The sequence below is a fragment of the Syngnathoides biaculeatus genome, chromosome 5, assembly GCF_019802595.1.
Source record: "Syngnathoides biaculeatus isolate LvHL_M chromosome 5, ASM1980259v1, whole genome shotgun sequence".
Taxonomy (NCBI): domain Eukaryota; kingdom Metazoa; phylum Chordata; class Actinopteri; order Syngnathiformes; family Syngnathidae; genus Syngnathoides; species Syngnathoides biaculeatus.
This window is the reverse complement of record NC_084644.1, coordinates 32,175,359-32,191,368: the sequence shown is the minus strand read 5'-3', so window position 1 is coordinate 32,191,368 and position 16,010 is coordinate 32,175,359. Positions and strand designations below refer to the sequence as shown.

The 16,010-nt window shown below is 41.3% G+C and overlaps 1 protein-coding gene across 2 annotated transcripts; it reads left to right on the top strand.

Annotated features, from left to right (window-relative positions):
* Positions 1-1,093: 1,093 nt before the first annotated feature.
* On the top strand, positions 1,094-15,929 carry plekhg6 (pleckstrin homology domain containing, family G (with RhoGef domain) member 6). Of its 2 annotated transcripts, XM_061819709.1 has the most exons (17): positions 1,094-1,393; positions 3,270-3,336; positions 5,119-5,226; positions 5,316-5,540; positions 6,264-6,392; positions 6,660-6,797; positions 7,287-7,382; positions 7,462-7,512; positions 7,845-7,994; positions 9,207-9,317; positions 9,884-10,033; positions 10,104-10,238; positions 11,911-12,030; positions 12,350-12,482; positions 12,552-12,667; positions 13,272-14,530; positions 15,558-15,929. In XM_061819709.1, exons 4-17 carry the CDS (start codon positions 5,376-5,378, stop codon positions 15,727-15,729), a joined length of 2,925 nt encoding a protein of 974 aa, XP_061675693.1. In that variant the 5' UTR covers positions 1,094-1,393; positions 3,270-3,336; positions 5,119-5,226; positions 5,316-5,375; the 3' UTR covers positions 15,730-15,929. The 2 variants fall into 2 exon arrangements, with proteins under 2 accessions (XP_061675693.1, XP_061675694.1); XM_061819710.1 differs by lacking the exon at positions 5,119-5,226.
* The last annotated feature ends 81 nt before the right edge of the window (positions 15,930-16,010 follow it).

The following is a 16,010-nucleotide window of genomic DNA, read 5'->3' as shown; positions in this document are numbered from 1 at the left end:
ACGGGGAGAACATGCAAATTCCACACAGGCGGGGCTGGGATAGAACCCGGGACCTCAGAACTGTGGGGCCAACTCTTTCCAGCTGCGCGACCGTGCCGCCCAGTCATTTTAATTTGTTTTAAAATTACATTTCTGATTCAAGGTTACCTAAAAAAAATTGTTCTTTATTAGGAGTTGGTTTGTGGTGGTAACCCCGCAAAGTCTCCTTGGATTAATCGACTTCTTGTATGACATTTTTTTTTTTTTTGCAATCTTTAGATGCCTAATTCTCAGCCCTCGTTATGCAGTGGTAGTAAAAGTAGTCAGAGTTAACCTGTTCAAAAAGAAGTGGGGGGAAAGTAAAAATCTTTCTAGTCCTACCCCTTTTTCTGCATCTAAGTATAGACAGCTATGCGTTATTCATACAACGTTATTGTATCCAAATAACAGGCCCTAAATACTGTATGTATGTTTGTATGTATGTCTGTATGTATGTATGTATGTATGTATGTATGTATGTATGTATGGATTGATGGATGGATGGATGGATGTATGTATGGATGGATGTACTGTATAGAATAATTTTGATATGAAGCTCAACATTTAAAACAACAAATAAATAAACAACAATAATGAACAAATTTACAAGGAAACAAAGAAACAAGAGAAAAAAAGAAACTTTGGCAAGACTTCCTTCAAGGCCTCAAACATTCTTGAGAAAATAAACAAAACAACAAATAAACTAAGCAAACAAATACATTTTCACAAAATCAAGATAATACCAACGGAAACAAAATGTTCCATCATTTTTGCAGTAGATTCTATTTATAATGGCTTTATATGTATTTCTTTAAATACTTTATTTTTAAAGATCTTTTTAAACAAGGTTCTCAGTTAATAAAAATTCCATAAATTAACAGACATTTTATTATTCTTGTCTTGCACGCCCAGTACTTTCATACAGTACCGTATGAATGATTTCATACATCATTTTCATACTCTCTCTGATTTCGGGGCAGATCTAAAAAAATATATGTGTGTTTAACCATAGATCCTCCACAGTACAGATTAGAAAAAGGGAAAAAGAGATACTTCAGAATATAGATGACAAATCAGAAGGCCTGCACCAGCGAAGCCTTTAGTGCTTTGCTACTTTCGGTTACGTAATGGACGGGCACAAAAACAATTTTGTGTCATCTGTCGACGAGGCGGCCTCGACTCCGTCCGGCGATCCGTCAACGCTCTCCGAGTGCAAAGACATTGATGCTGCGAACTGATCCGCAGCCTGCCACAATCCAGTCGTTCCCGTCGGGCCAGTTGTGAGAGGGCAGCGGCAGGAGCAGCTGAAAGCCGCAGAAGGCGAACAGAAACCAAACATGACCGTCTGACGTGGAATGGACACAATCGCACCAAGGTGAAGTTTGTTTCTCTTGCTTTCTTTGGGGTGTCGTCGCTGGTTGTCCCATAAAAACGACAATGTGACTTCGTTGGATTCGTGTGAATTAATTGGTGGCTCACTCGGATTGTGAGAGCATATAGGGTGACTACACCAGGAAGCTCGTTATCTATCTATATCTTTCAACTTGAAAAAGAGGATTAAAAAAAAGTCCATGATAGTGTGATAAAGCTCGTTTGTCACAATCCGGCAAGGAGGTGATTACACTGGGTAAACCCGAATTCACCAAATAATATATGTACTGTGCTTTCATAAATGAGTGATGAAAAAAGAAAGAAGAAAAAAAAAGAAAAGGTTCATCGGTGGACCTGGGTTGGAAATTTCAGGAGACCGAGGGTCAAACTTCTCATCCGTGTGGTTTCAAGCTTGGCATTTGTGACCCACAATGTCCATAACTCAATGTTAGCTATACAGTACTTGTATAACCGCCCTGCATGATATTCAGAGCTCTTTGTTTTCTTATCATTACACCTCCGTCAATATCCTGCTGAACAGTTCTTGTGCAGCGGTTCTTCGCGTTTTTCACTAAGTAGCACCTGAAAGTGAAGCTTATTTTTACAAATAAAAGCATCACGACAAAAAATAAATACACACACACACACGTATTTTATTCATAAAAAGTGTTTGATGTTATTGTAAGATGTTAACTATGCAGAGTAGTTTCAAGGTCAACATAGCTCATTAGCATGGATGGGGAAAAAAACACAACCTGTACTTATCGTAAATAATGATTGCATTTAAATGCATCCCATAAAATAAAAAAAAAAAACATGTACGCAAATTCAAGTTTAAAAAACATTCTTAATGATGATTTCAAAAGTAATTGTACAGTAAAATGCTGTATTTAGCCAGTGACTCTGGCCTATTGGGAATCAATGAACTAAAGTAATACACTATTTTTTCTATTTGTGTTTTCAAAGTAGATGTGAGACAGAGTACAATAGAGAAAGAAAAAATGGAAATATTGGCTGCACTATTAGGTGGACTTGAAGTACTGCATCAAATGGAGTCGAATGTAATACTTGAATATTGGTTTCTTTTTTCCACATGAGTGTTCTCTCAGTTTGGATGCAGTGCACTCTTACACTACTGCAAACTACAATTAAAGTCATTTTTAAATCTTTTGTTGAATGATGATACACTATTTCTTTTTTTTATCAGACCACAAAATTAAGTGCAGCACTCTCGTGCATCATATTGAGAGGTGTTTCTCATATTATCATGCTCTCCTATAAGAAACCTGCCTCAGCACCACTGCAAACCATATCTTAAGAAACATATTATTTTCAATAAATAAATTAGATTTTTTTTGTGAAGAACAAGAGAGGAAAAAAAAGAGTATTTCAAACAAATGCTACACAGATACAATATTATACAATTCCTGTCAAGGGAAAAAAATGCAGCTTTTGTATTGGACTTATTTAGCTCGTGCATGTGTACCTAAAATTATGTCCGATGAGCATAGCCCTGCGTCTTGCTGATCTTGCAGAACATCATTTGTTTGGAACGTAAAAGCTCATGCGGCATTGATAGTGGAGTCAAAGTCAAGAAGAGAGGGAAAAAGTTACATTTGTTGACCCGCGTGCCGGAGTGACAGGAACGCGTGAAACTCACATGTTGCTCGCTGGGATGCAGTGACATCACAAAAGTGCACAAGAGAAGTAAGAACGGGAGTCACAGATGAACTCTGTCCTCATCAGTTGGAGTCTACCCCAGTTGGCTTCGGGCGATAGGCGGGGTAGACAATCAACCGTTGACGCTCAAACTGCCCACCTCTGGACAATTGAGAGTCCAAAACAAACCTTCTTTACATGTTTTTGAAAACTCCACACAGAAAGACCTCAGCTGAGATCAGAACCTGGAACTGGAAAGGAGAAGTGACGCGGGTTCACCTTGGATCGGTGAGTTGAGAACCTTCATTTAGACAAAAGACCATTTTTGCAATCATATTGTGGAATTTTAGTGCTGAGAAACTACGTTGAAGTGAGTTGAGAAGCTTCTTTAAGATAAAAGTAGTGGTTGGTCGCCGTATTGTAGCATATTGGTGTGACGTGACACTTTTCAAAAGAGTTGAAGAGCTTCATACAGACATTGTATGCATGTTTTGCCCTCACAGTGTAATATTTTGGCACCATCGCACGATGTTGAAGTGAGTTGAGGAGCTTCATTTCACTAAAAGTAATTGTTTGCCACTGTCTAGCGACATATGTAGGCAAATCTAAACCTTTTATCGACCAATTAGTCTATTCGTGCTCTTTGGTGCAAGCCTCGTTCACTATCGCACTGTATATTCATTATAAAACATTGGTACGCATCTGACGTATTCCCCATCCTTGGGTGGGGTTCCTACAGGTATGCCAGCCAACTCCTACATTCCAAAAGCATCACATGCGTTTTAATAAAGTATTTCAGTTGTCCGTGGGTGTGAATGTGAGCGTGAATGCTTACTTATCTTGTACGTGGACTGCCAATCAATCAAATTATAGAAATACATTCCTTCATTATATCATCCAGTTTTTCATCAACCCTTTTATGGAGTTTCGCAAAGCATTAACCGTTTTATGGAGTTTCATGAAAAGCGTTAATGTGTGCGCGTGTGCGTGTGTTTGCGTGTGTATGAATAAATTCCTGCTAAGTAGCAAACAACACTATTAATAGTATTTGCAAAACGAAAAAAATCACTGACGTCAGTAAGCATTTGTGGAAATGAGCAAATGTTGCAAGACTGGTTTTGGTTTTTCAATATCAATCTGTAATACAGTATCGAAACTTAGAAAACAATATGCATTGTGCTGAACTGATTTCATTTTAGTCTTTGTTGCTTTCCGCAATGTAAGATATAATAATAATAATAATAATTCAGTCAGCGTTGGACAGTGGAAGGTCTTCTCTGCTGGCCTATCACGAGTACTGACCTACATTTACAACCTTCCATCCATCCATTTTCTTAGCCGCTTATCCTCACGAGGGTCGCGGGAGTGCTGGAGCCATCCCAGCTGTCAACGGGCAGGAGGCGGGGTACACCCTCAACTGTTTTCCAGCCAATCGCAGGGCACATAGGGCACAAACAGCTGCACTCACAATCACACCTAGGGGCAATTTAGAGTGTCCAATTAATGTTGCATGTTTTGGGGATGTGGGAGGAAACCGGAGTGCCCAGAGAAAAGCTACACAAGCACGGAAAGAACATGCAAACTCCACACAGGCGGGTCCGGGATTGAACTGTGACGCCAAAGCTGTCCAGCTGTTCCACCGTGCCGCCCATTTACAACCTAAATTCCGATATTTGTTCATGGAATTTGTATTCATTTATTCCCACCAGGACCCCTTCTATTGCATATGTGGATTTTTAGAGTTTTAGATTTTTTTTTTTTTACCTCGGCGTTGTGCGTTGCCATGTCAACCTAACCTGTCCAAAGCCTTCAGAATCAGAAGCGCTCTCTTATTAGCATTAGCATTTCCCATTAGCATTAGCAGTGGGCCTTTTTCTTGAACCAATCAAATTCCTTCTCCCCGGCCCTGAGTGACATCATTTTCCCCGTGATTGATCGGTCGGAGCAAAACTTGCTACAGTCAAGTTTGACGAGCAAAACGGGCCTGTTTTGGAAACAAATGTTTAACAATGAGACCTCTGGCGAGTATGATTCATTTTTTTAAATGTTATTTTGGTGTCATGTTTTCAGATAGTATATCTACTGAAAAGTCGACTAGTAGGGGATTCCTGACTTTCGACGTGCCTTTGCATGGTCCATGGTTCGATAATTGTGATTTGATAGCTGTGGTATTAAGAGGTGAATTAAGTCGCATCGCGGGCCCACGTTGCAAATGCACAGCCTGCTGCAGCGTTCAACGATAATTGTTTGGCTTACCCTTCTTTCAGGCGACTTGGCAAAGAACTGTCCAATTACCGGCCACCTTCCCGAACATAATGTGAAGCGCGATGGAGACACTTTCATCAGCTATGGATCCAACCTCGGTGCAGTCCCGCTACGCTGGGGACGGGGGCCTTATGGAGCCTGATGTCCACGCCGAGAACCCAGCACACATGTCTTTTTACCACAAGGTTTTCCCAGACAAAGTCAAGTTCTACACATATGGTCATAAGGCAAGTACAGAACCGAACCTTTGTAATCTAAACACTTGTGATGGCTCATCCATGTTAAGCTTTGATTTATAAATGCTTTGAAATGTGGCACGTAAAACGGACACACGAAAGGAGAAATGTTGATTGCTTGTGCTACAGCAGCATTCCTCACACGCGAGGATAAACATTCGTCATCAGAAAATCATTAACCATACAGCTGTTTCAAGCAGCTTTTTCATACATTTGCATGTTTTTTTTTTAAATGTTCACATTAATACTTTTCACTTCACACATTTAAGATTAATGAACATATTCATTAAATACGGTGGAGATACTTGCCCAGGGATTGTTTAGAATAAAACCTTTTTGAGGCAAAACAATAACTGTCAAAAAATGAAATAAAATAAGATAGTGCTGTTGACTGAAAAAAAGTCATTTGAATGTGTTTCGCTCAAACATGTACATGTTGTATGATTAAAATGTGTATATATTTGGTCATGTTCAAAGAAAAGACGGTAAAATTATATCAGTTTATCACATTTTAATCATGTGCAGCCAAAATTAAAGTTATTTTTGTTGTTGTGTAATACTATATGCATAACTTTACTGATACATAAAAAATCAGGTTTGACTTTTTTTGTTTACTTGTAAAAGTTTCAAAACGTGCCACTTTACGACTTAATAACCCAAATCAATAATATCAATAGTAATTCTCATTGCCTTTTATCTTTATTGTTGACACAGACAAGACAAAAAGTTGTGAGCAACTATTCAACAATGACCAAGGGATTGTCAACCACAGCCAAACCTAGAGCTGCGCTCAAACAAGTTTTTCTCAACCAGGGAGTGTCTGACAGGAACCCAACAGCCGAGGTACCATCTTGTCTTGTGTGTGTGTGTTTTTGTCATATTCTCAAAAACTTGATCAATATAAATAATTTCATAACTTTTTCCATGTACAAAACACTTGGATTAAAAAAAAAGAGAACTCTTTTTTTATAAACAACTGAGATCATGTGTTTGCAGAAGTGTACACACCCTCGTATAACTGATGATGTGTCTGTGTTCAATCAAATGGGAGCCACCATTGAAAGTGCATTATGGCTTCATTGTTTGTTTCTCCTTTCTATCCCTTTTCAGGAGAAGATTCAGCTGGACGTGTTGAAGCAGGAGCTGGAGACCTTCGCTGTGCCCGTCACCCTCAAGTGGCGATGGCGAGAGGAGAGCCGTGGATGCATCCTGGAGAGGAACTGGACTGACATAGTCAAATATCACTCTGTAAAACCGCCTCCCTATCTATCTATCTATCTATCTATCTATCTATCTATCTATCTATCTATCTATCTATCTATCTATCTATCTATCTATCTATCTATCTATCTCTATCTATCTATCTATCTATCTATCTATCTATCTATCTATCTATCTATCTATCTATCTATCTATCTATCTATCTATTTAAACTTAATGTACATTTTTACATTCTCTTTAAATTTCAACATACACTACTATTCTTCTTTAGGGTGAAGGGTTTTTATGATTTGTGGTTTGATAGTGACAGTGATAATTTTAGGTGTGTATAACTATAAAGAACATTTTGGTTTTTGTCACAAGGCTAATGCGGACAATTAAAGGTCTTGAGATGGTTTTAATGCTGAAATAAACGTGTTTGGATTCTATTCATTCCAGTGGAAAATGTGCTCCAAAATGTCAACAAACTGGTCAAGTTTGTTTGTATTTCACACTTTTATTTCCTTTTCTTGTCAGCTCATGTCTCGGGTGCAGAGGCACCAGCAGGAAGCCATGTGGGAGTTTGTGCTCACCGAACTCAACTACATCAACAGACTTATCATCATCAAAGATGTAAGACGCCGCCCACGGTTTTGTGTCAAAATGCAAACAATGCGCCTGGTGTCCTAGTGATACTCGCTGCTTCTTGCAGCTTGTTATAGCAGCCCTGGTCAACCTGCACCTTCGTGGCTTCCTCCAGGAGGTCAGTCCAACCCACTTCTGGGCCACAATCTTTTTTTTTTTTTTTTTTTCCGCTTTATTGACCCACATTATCTGATGACGTCAGAATTTGTGCTCATTCTGATTGATGTGGAAAATGTAAAAAAAAATGTTTCTACTGAGAAAATGGAGAATGTTAGCTGCTAAACAAACACTACTTAAATCGAAATAAAGATAACTTGTGTAAAAAAAAATGTAGAAGCACTGATTCAACTCCGTGACTGAAATAAAAAAAAGTTTTATACGCTATGAAATGTACAATTTTTGTGTTTTTTGGATTTGTTTTTTTGCTGTGTCGACTTGGTGTGCTGTCAGGTGACCCCCGAGCGTCTATTCTCCAACCTTCCCGCCATCCTGAGCGCACACCAGCTGTTCTGGCAGGAAGTGATTTACCCCATGTTACAGGAAGTGCGCTCGACGGGCAAGCCTTTTAACCCCTTGCGCCTGGAGAGGGGCTGCCTCCAGGTGAGCCCTCACTCAAGTGGCTTTCATGGCCCCGCCCATCACACAGATCCATACGCATGATGTCGTGGGAATATACTGCAGTAGCTCGATTCAAAATGTGAAATTCATATGCAGCGGTCACTTCACTCACATGTTTATGCGCCGTCTTTACGTGAATAACACTATCATCTATCAAATCAATTTTACATGTTGAAATAAGTGAAATACCGTTACTCTATCCCACCGCCGCAAATATACAATTTTCATGTATTGATTGTTTTTAGTAAAGAAAACAAGAACTGTCTTGTATAATTAATGAAAACAAAAATAAAAGACAAATAAATTAAGAATAATATATAATAGTTTTTAATGTAGAATTAGGCGCCACGGTGGATCAACTGGAAAGCATTGGCCTCACAATTCTGAGGTCCCGGGTTCGATCCCGGCCCCGCCTGTGTGGAGTTTGCGTGTTCTCCCTGCGCCTGCGTGGGTTTTCTCCGGGCACTCCGGTTTCCTCCCACATCCCAAAAACATGCAACATTAATTGGACATTTTAAATTGACCCGAGGTGTGATTGTGAGTGCGGCTGTTTGTCTCTTGGCTGGCAACGAGTTCAGGGTGTATCCTGCCCGTTGACAGCTGGGATAGGCTCCAGCACTCCCGCGATCCTTGTGAGGATAAGCGGCTAAGAAAACGGATGGATGGATGTATAATTACTGTACATACTGGAACATCCATGTGTTGGATGTGTGTCTCAAAGGGCCTAATTAGCAAAATCGTGAGCTGGAATCAGATTAGCCCGTTCGTCTGCATGTGAGCGTCTGTGCATGAGCTGTGGCCTACAGCAGGTCCTTCGAAGTGTTCCCATTTTGGCAGCATATCCGAAGCATACTTCATATATATATATATATATATATATAGCCTGACTTTACACAAAGTGAAATGTTTACGTTTTATTTATTTATCATTTTCATGACGATTTTAGCTCAGAGTTGGTGACAACTCAAAATTCCCCTTTTCAAGACATTCAAATATTGGATGGGAAAACATCTAAAAAGGTTTCAGTGTCGATATGAGGTAGACATCAATTTGTACAACGTGGCTTTCACATTTTGAATGAAACAACTGAAATAGATTTGATAGAGTTGTTTGTCTCCGATGTTCTTATTTAATGAAATGCACGTTTGTCGTGAATGGAAAAGATGACATGCGGTCAATGTTGTGTGCCTGCAGTTCCGTGAACGCTTCTTACCGTACTGCCATTACTGTGCAGAAGGGGAAAAGAGCTTCGAGTTTGCACGCCAACAAATGGAGAGCAACCCACATTTCTTCACATATGTGCAGGTCAGATTCTTGTAAGCCTTCCAGTTGTTTTTAAGAGCACTTAACTGTCCTCATGAGTGTCACACGTGAGCTGGAGCCCTTCACAGCTGACGTTTGGCGAGGTACACCCTGGATTGGTTGCCTGTCATTGTAGAAAAATACAATATACTTGGATTCACACCTATAGGCAATTTAGAGTCTTCACTGAACCTAACATGGACCATACAGTACTGTGCAAAAATAATAGCAATATGGTTTCAAAGAACTTTTTGATTTTTCCATATTCTAAAAGCTGGTTACAGTTGGAAGTATTGCACACCCACCCACTTACACACACACACTGCTTTTGCTTCAACTAGATTTGAAATGTCGCTCTCAGCAAGCAGAATAAGATTTGTGTCATACCATGGTGTGGTTTCACGTTCCATACCCAGTATGTGTAGTGAAACCTCATCTTGTGGTTTTAGTAGAAGCTTTCAGACTCACACAGAAAAACTTTCAACGCTCTATTTTTTTTTTTTTTTAAAGTACGCTCTGTTAAAATTCAATCAGCTCGCCCACCAATCGCTAGTTTTACTTGTATGCAGTGGGTGGAGACCCACCCGCAGTGCGCACGGATGCGCATTGGGGACATGCAGGCCAAACCCCACCAGAGGATCACCAAGTATTCACTCCTTCTCAAGGCGGTGCTCAAGACCACCCAGGACCCAAGTGTGCAGCGCAGCCTGAGAAACATGGTGAGAAATATCAATACAGACTTGTTGAAGCATGAGAAATTTCTGTCTAAACTGGGATTGCCTTTTTCAGATGTCCAGTGTCCACAATTTTCTGGAGAGCATCAATGACTACCTGAGATTGAAGGATGAGGAGGTGGCACTCTCCATTTCTGCTCAAAGGCTGGAGGGATACGTGATGGAGGGAATAAATGAGGAAATTGACAAGGTGAAAGAAAAGAGAAAGAAAATCACTAAGACGGAGGGCTTGACATTCATTGTCAGGTAGCGCCACACCTCCTACTCGCTGATTTTGAGGGTTTTATATTTCAATCTGCAGAAATTTATGTCAGCAGCTGAACGCCATCATGCTGACACTGACAAAAAAAATAGTTCCCTTTTATGCGATGTAAAAGCAGTGATTTAATGACACTATATGTTGGAAACTGTTTACGTAAGGTACAGTGCCATGAAAAAATATTGGCCCTTTATGCAAAATAGTTTTCACAATTTAATGTTTTACATCATCAAACAAATGCAAATATCAAAGATAACCCAATCAAACATAAAAGGCAGGTTTTAAAGTAAAAGAATAATATTCAAAGTTACCTGGACCTCTGTGAAAACGTAATGGGTCTCCTTAGTAAATCGTGACTTTCACATTTTTTATTTCATTCACGGCAACCAAACTTGCAAGCCTGATTACCTCCAGACCTATTCAATCAAGAAAGTGCTTAAATAGAACCTGACAAAATGCACTCAGTTAAAAACAACTAAATGCAAAGGGTCACAAAGCTATTTCTAAAGCTTTAGGATTCCAGCAAACCACAATGAGATCCATTAGCCTCAAACAGAGAGAACATGGGCAAGTGGGGAACCGTCTTTTCTGGGGGGGGCAGCCTAGAAAAGTTACTCCAAAAGCACAGTGGTGGATCATCCAGAAGGTCACAAAGGAACGCAGGATACATTTAAAGAAGTGCCTGCTTTTCCTCACTTAAGGTCAGTGTTCATGACTCAACACTAAAGAAGAGTGGTCAAAAATTGCATTCACCAAAGAGTTCTAAGGCAAAACAACACCACGAACCAAAAAAGATAGAAAAGGCTCATCTTACTTTTGCAAATAATAATAATAATGAATTCAAAATAACTCCCAAGACTTTGGGAGAGCATTCTTCTTCTTAGTTGTGGCGTAAATGTAACGCATCATTTCAGAAATAGAAACGTTATACCAATCCTCAAACATGGTGGCGGTAGTATGGTGGTCTGGGGCTGCTGAACTTTTTCAGGACCTGGATGACTCACTGTGATAGATGAAACCATGGAAGGTTTGACCATCAACTTGTAACCTCAAGCTGAACTGCACTTGCAAAACCATGCAAAGCACAGCAGCAAGACAACTTCTAAATGGCATGAAAAAAACATTAAGGTTTTGAAGTGGCCTTCTCAATTGGATCCCATTGAAATGCGGTGCCATGTCCTTAAAAAGCCCGTTCGTGCTTTAAAAACTCTTAGTTGTTGCTGAATTAGAACAATTCTAGGAGGAGGAGTGAGCCAAAATATTACCACAAAGATGGAAGACTCTTTGCCAGTTATAGAAAACACTTGAGTCAAGTTCCCGCTTCTGAATGCGCCTCAACCACTTATTAGGTTTAGGCTGCAATTACTTCTTCACACAATGACTGGTGGCTTTGAATACTTTATTTTTCCCCATTTATAAACAAATTTGGCAAGCAAAATTTACTTGCGTTATCTTTTTGAGATTGATATTTATCATGTGCTTAAAAATTAAAGTTGGGAAACTGCAAAAAAGATAAGGATTAGCGAAGGGGGCGCAATTCTTTTTCACAGCACTGTTGTTTGTCAAAAGTTGATAATGCTCACATCCAGCACTTCCTGTGCAGCACGTCCGAGAGATCTGCCAGTTCGACTTGACGTGCCCCATCAGAGGGGCCGGTCGTGGCGTCGTACGGAAGCTGATCCTAGAGGAGAACCTAAAGATCCGTGGCAGAAAAGACACCAAAGTGAGCCCCTCGTCCTATTTGTTTGGCTTACCTTCAAACTGTGATCTTTTTAAAAGAGGTGGCAAAAGTCACAGGCTGTACTTAAGTAGAAGTGTTGGTACATGTGTAAAAATACAAAGACTTTGGAATATACTGAAGTACAAAAGTAAAAACAAATAATTATATATATTTCAAATAAACAATATATCATTGGGCGGCACGGTGGTGCAGCTGTAAAGCCCAAAACAGTCTACTTAAGTACAGTAACAAACTGTGCTGAGTTATTTCCCACCACTGTTATTTTTAATAAATAAAGCCCGAACGTCTCCTCGTGACACAGCTGGACGTGGTGGCGCTTCTATTCTCCGATGTGCTTCTCATGACCAAAGTGCAGAAGAAAGTGGAGCGACTGAAAGTGGTTCGGCCTCCCCTGCCTCTCGACAGAACGTACTGCGTTGCGCTGAAGGACAGCTGTGAGTCGAATCATTCTTGCGCAGAACATGGATTCATGAGGCACTGAGACGCTTCTTCCTCTCTTACAGGTTCCTTTCTTCTGGTGGAGGTGGGGGAGCTTTGGTGTCCTGTCAACGTCTACATATTTACAGCCAGCACCTCTGAAAGGTGCTCCGCTTGGGTTTCAGCCATTCACCAGGCAAAGGTAGCTCAAATCCTCCTCTACTTGAGATACCAGAAGTCTGCGACGGTTACTGCTGCTGCTGCTCCTGTATCGATCCACCTTAAAATTATTGGAAGTTTTCTGTCCAAATTTTGCCATCATGAGACCTAGACGAAACCAAACAATTGGTCAACAGTACCTCTGCTTTGTGAAGCTTCAGGCAAAAAGTGGCCGCAGAGTTTAGTGTGTCATGGAGTTGCAAAAGAATTTCAGAGGGACTGGAAGAGTCACAGAAAGCAAAAAGGTGGACGTCCTCGGAAATATAATTCCCCAAAATGACCTTTCTGTTCAGATCCTTGTTACAGAAAAACGAGCTAGGCTTTGGCGTGAATTTGTGACATATTGATGCCAAGGAACTATGTTGAAGTGAGGGGAGGAATTTCAATTAGTTAGGCCATCGCCCTTTCAAATTAAATAGTAGTGTCTTGTGCCATGAAGTCAGTTTAACATTTTTTTTCAAGCTCCTGCAACTCTGCTAAGGTCCAGGGGCTCAAACATCTTGAAAATAGTTTATCTAGACAGAAGATTCATAACTTTGTTCTTTGAAATGCATTATTCACTATTGGTTGACCATCTCATCTGCCAGGTAACACTGAGGAACTTGAGGGATGCTGAGAGTCGACAGTCTGAGGGAAAAGAAAGATCTTCAGTTGTTGCCAGGCCACATGACCCAGAGATAAAACAACCAGCTCTTATCTCTGAAAAAGGAGCTTTTGTTGAGAAGACCACCCATAAACGTATAGTTACCCAGTTTGTAAATGGTGTTCATGCATTTAAAGGAAATCCCCAAAATTATCGTGAGGACAATGGCTGGTGGGAAGGTGGAGAAGAAAGTGGGAATCACTTTTCAACTAATTCTTGGAACCACGTGGATATACCCGCTACTAATATGAACAACGACTACATGTCTGCATATGTCAGGGATCCATTGCGGCGGGTCACCACCAGATTGAATACTGTGGTTCCAGGTGGCTATCCGGATGTTGACTACCCGACAGATGAACTGAACACCTCACACTCACAGATTCCTGGTCAAACGCAACCATACAAAAAGGAGGCCGAATTAGCACGAGAGGCCAGGATACTGACTTCACAACCTATTAATCGCTCCACAGGAAAAAAACTGAATCCAACGGAGTTGGAAGGCTCACCGTCAAATCCCGAGACCAAAGGCTTCATAAGCGCTTTCAAGTCTCCCGTGTTACAAAGGAGGAGGATGGACACTAGCAACCAAGGGTCCTCAGCTCAGACGGTGCACAGTTCACAGTTGTCGGCATCCAACAACTCTTCCTCTGACTCTGACTGCAGCGTAAATGTGAAGAGTTCCAAATCTCACATTGTGCTGAAGCTGAGTGCTCTGAAGCCCATCCAAGGGACGTCTTGGAATAACAGCTCCAAGGCGTCCCCCGACGCTGAAATCTTTTCTGAACCTGAACTGATGGGGTTTAACTCTCATAATAAAAAGCATAGACTGACCCGGAGGACTATTTCCATTTCTAGCGCCGCCACTCAAGAGGACCAACGTTTTTTCTATCCAGACCGCTATTCTGACATGTCTCCTTCTCCCGCATCCCTGGAGAATCTTCTGCAGCGATCCAAAGGAAGAGCGAGAGACTGGGAAACTCCAAAGAGCAACAAAAATGAGCAACTGTCCAATTTAAACCCAAAGTACTGCCCCCCTCCGTCTCCACTGACGTCCAGCTCGCCGTCACAGTCCCAGAGTGACGGAGACCGAGACGCAGAGTGGGAGGACGAGGTGCAGTTGCACAAGCACCGAGCCCTCAGGGTGAGTAGAGGATGGCGGGAGCAGCCGGTCGATGAAGATGGCGACAACAAACTAGACAGGTGAGAAACATGTCTTGAGGATACGTACTTTACTGTAGAGCCGGTGTGACGGTCTGAACGCTCCCGGTGCTGAAAAGTCTCCTTGTGATTAACGCGCATGTACGTATATTTTGTAAACCTCAGGCCAGTCTGAAACATCCCCATCCATGCTTCAACATGTGCCATTCGACGACTTGTCGCCGAGTGTTCACCTTCACTATGGACGTCTCAGAAAGACGAACACAGCGAACGTGCATCCATTCATCCATCTTCTACCGCTTTTCCGGGTCGGGTCGCAGGTGAAGTAGCTTCAGGAGGGATACCCAGACTTCCCTTTCCCTGGCCACTTCTTCCAGCTCCGTTGTGGTAAAGAGGGAGTGAACGTACATTATGTGTATATCTTTTTTATCAACTTTTGTTTTAAGGTTAGGGTGAGGATATAACGTATGTTAGCTAGCTCTATGTAGAAGAAGGGGAACTATGAGACCGGGGGTTTCCCAGTAAGCGTCTGCTACGTACCCAGAGTTCCCCTGTTAATAACGCATGCGCATTTACCCCAAGGAGACTTTTCAGCACGGGAGAGCGCTCAAACCGTCACACCGGGTAAATTCCCAGTCGCAATTCGCATTGACAGTAACGACTGGTTCCCAACGTTGAGGATTCACAATCAAATCATTACTCCTTGTATTCTTCTTCTTCTTCTTTTCCTTTCGGCTTGTCCCAATTAATTGCTCCTTTTTCATTTCAAATGGCTTACTTTAACCAGGATCCCTTGTGCATTGTGGCCGTGGTCCATTTTGTGCCGGTGTAAATCCACACTGACTGACAACATCCGCTTCAACAAAGCCAATTAGCCATCTTAGCCAACTGTAGCTGGCTAGCGCTGACCAATCATATGCCACGATCTGTTGAATGAACACTGGATATCTTTTATTCAATTCATCTGCGGCGGTCCACAGTCATGCTCGGCAATTTTATTATTAAGTATTCATGAAGTAACCACGAGAAGGCGTTGAACTCTTTTTGTTTTGCGATCTCGCTCGTTTAGTCCTCTCTTCACGAACGGCGAGAATGTGGATTGGCCCGGCTGGTGCTTCGACGACGACGAGGTGATGGACTACTTGCATCCGGGAGCTGGAGGACTCCTAGAGGACATCAATCAGTCTTTGACGCACTGCGCTATTTCCGAGGAGGAAGACGACCTGTGCAGTCGAGTGTGAGCTTGACATCTTTTGCTGAAATATTCATTTGAGCCACTGTGTGACCCCAGGCCACGATACAGGATGATATCAAACACCTTTTTTAATATGACAAACTTTCTTTTTTTCTTCATTCCTTTAGTTTTCACACCAGAATTACAAAAAAATATATGCAGTGGGTCTAAATTCACACAACTTATTTATGGTAATACACCTTCTGCATGTGTTGTCATAAAGTTACGACTATTCAATAGTTCAATTCAATAGTTTGAAATAATACATTGTATGTGTTTGTTACTAGT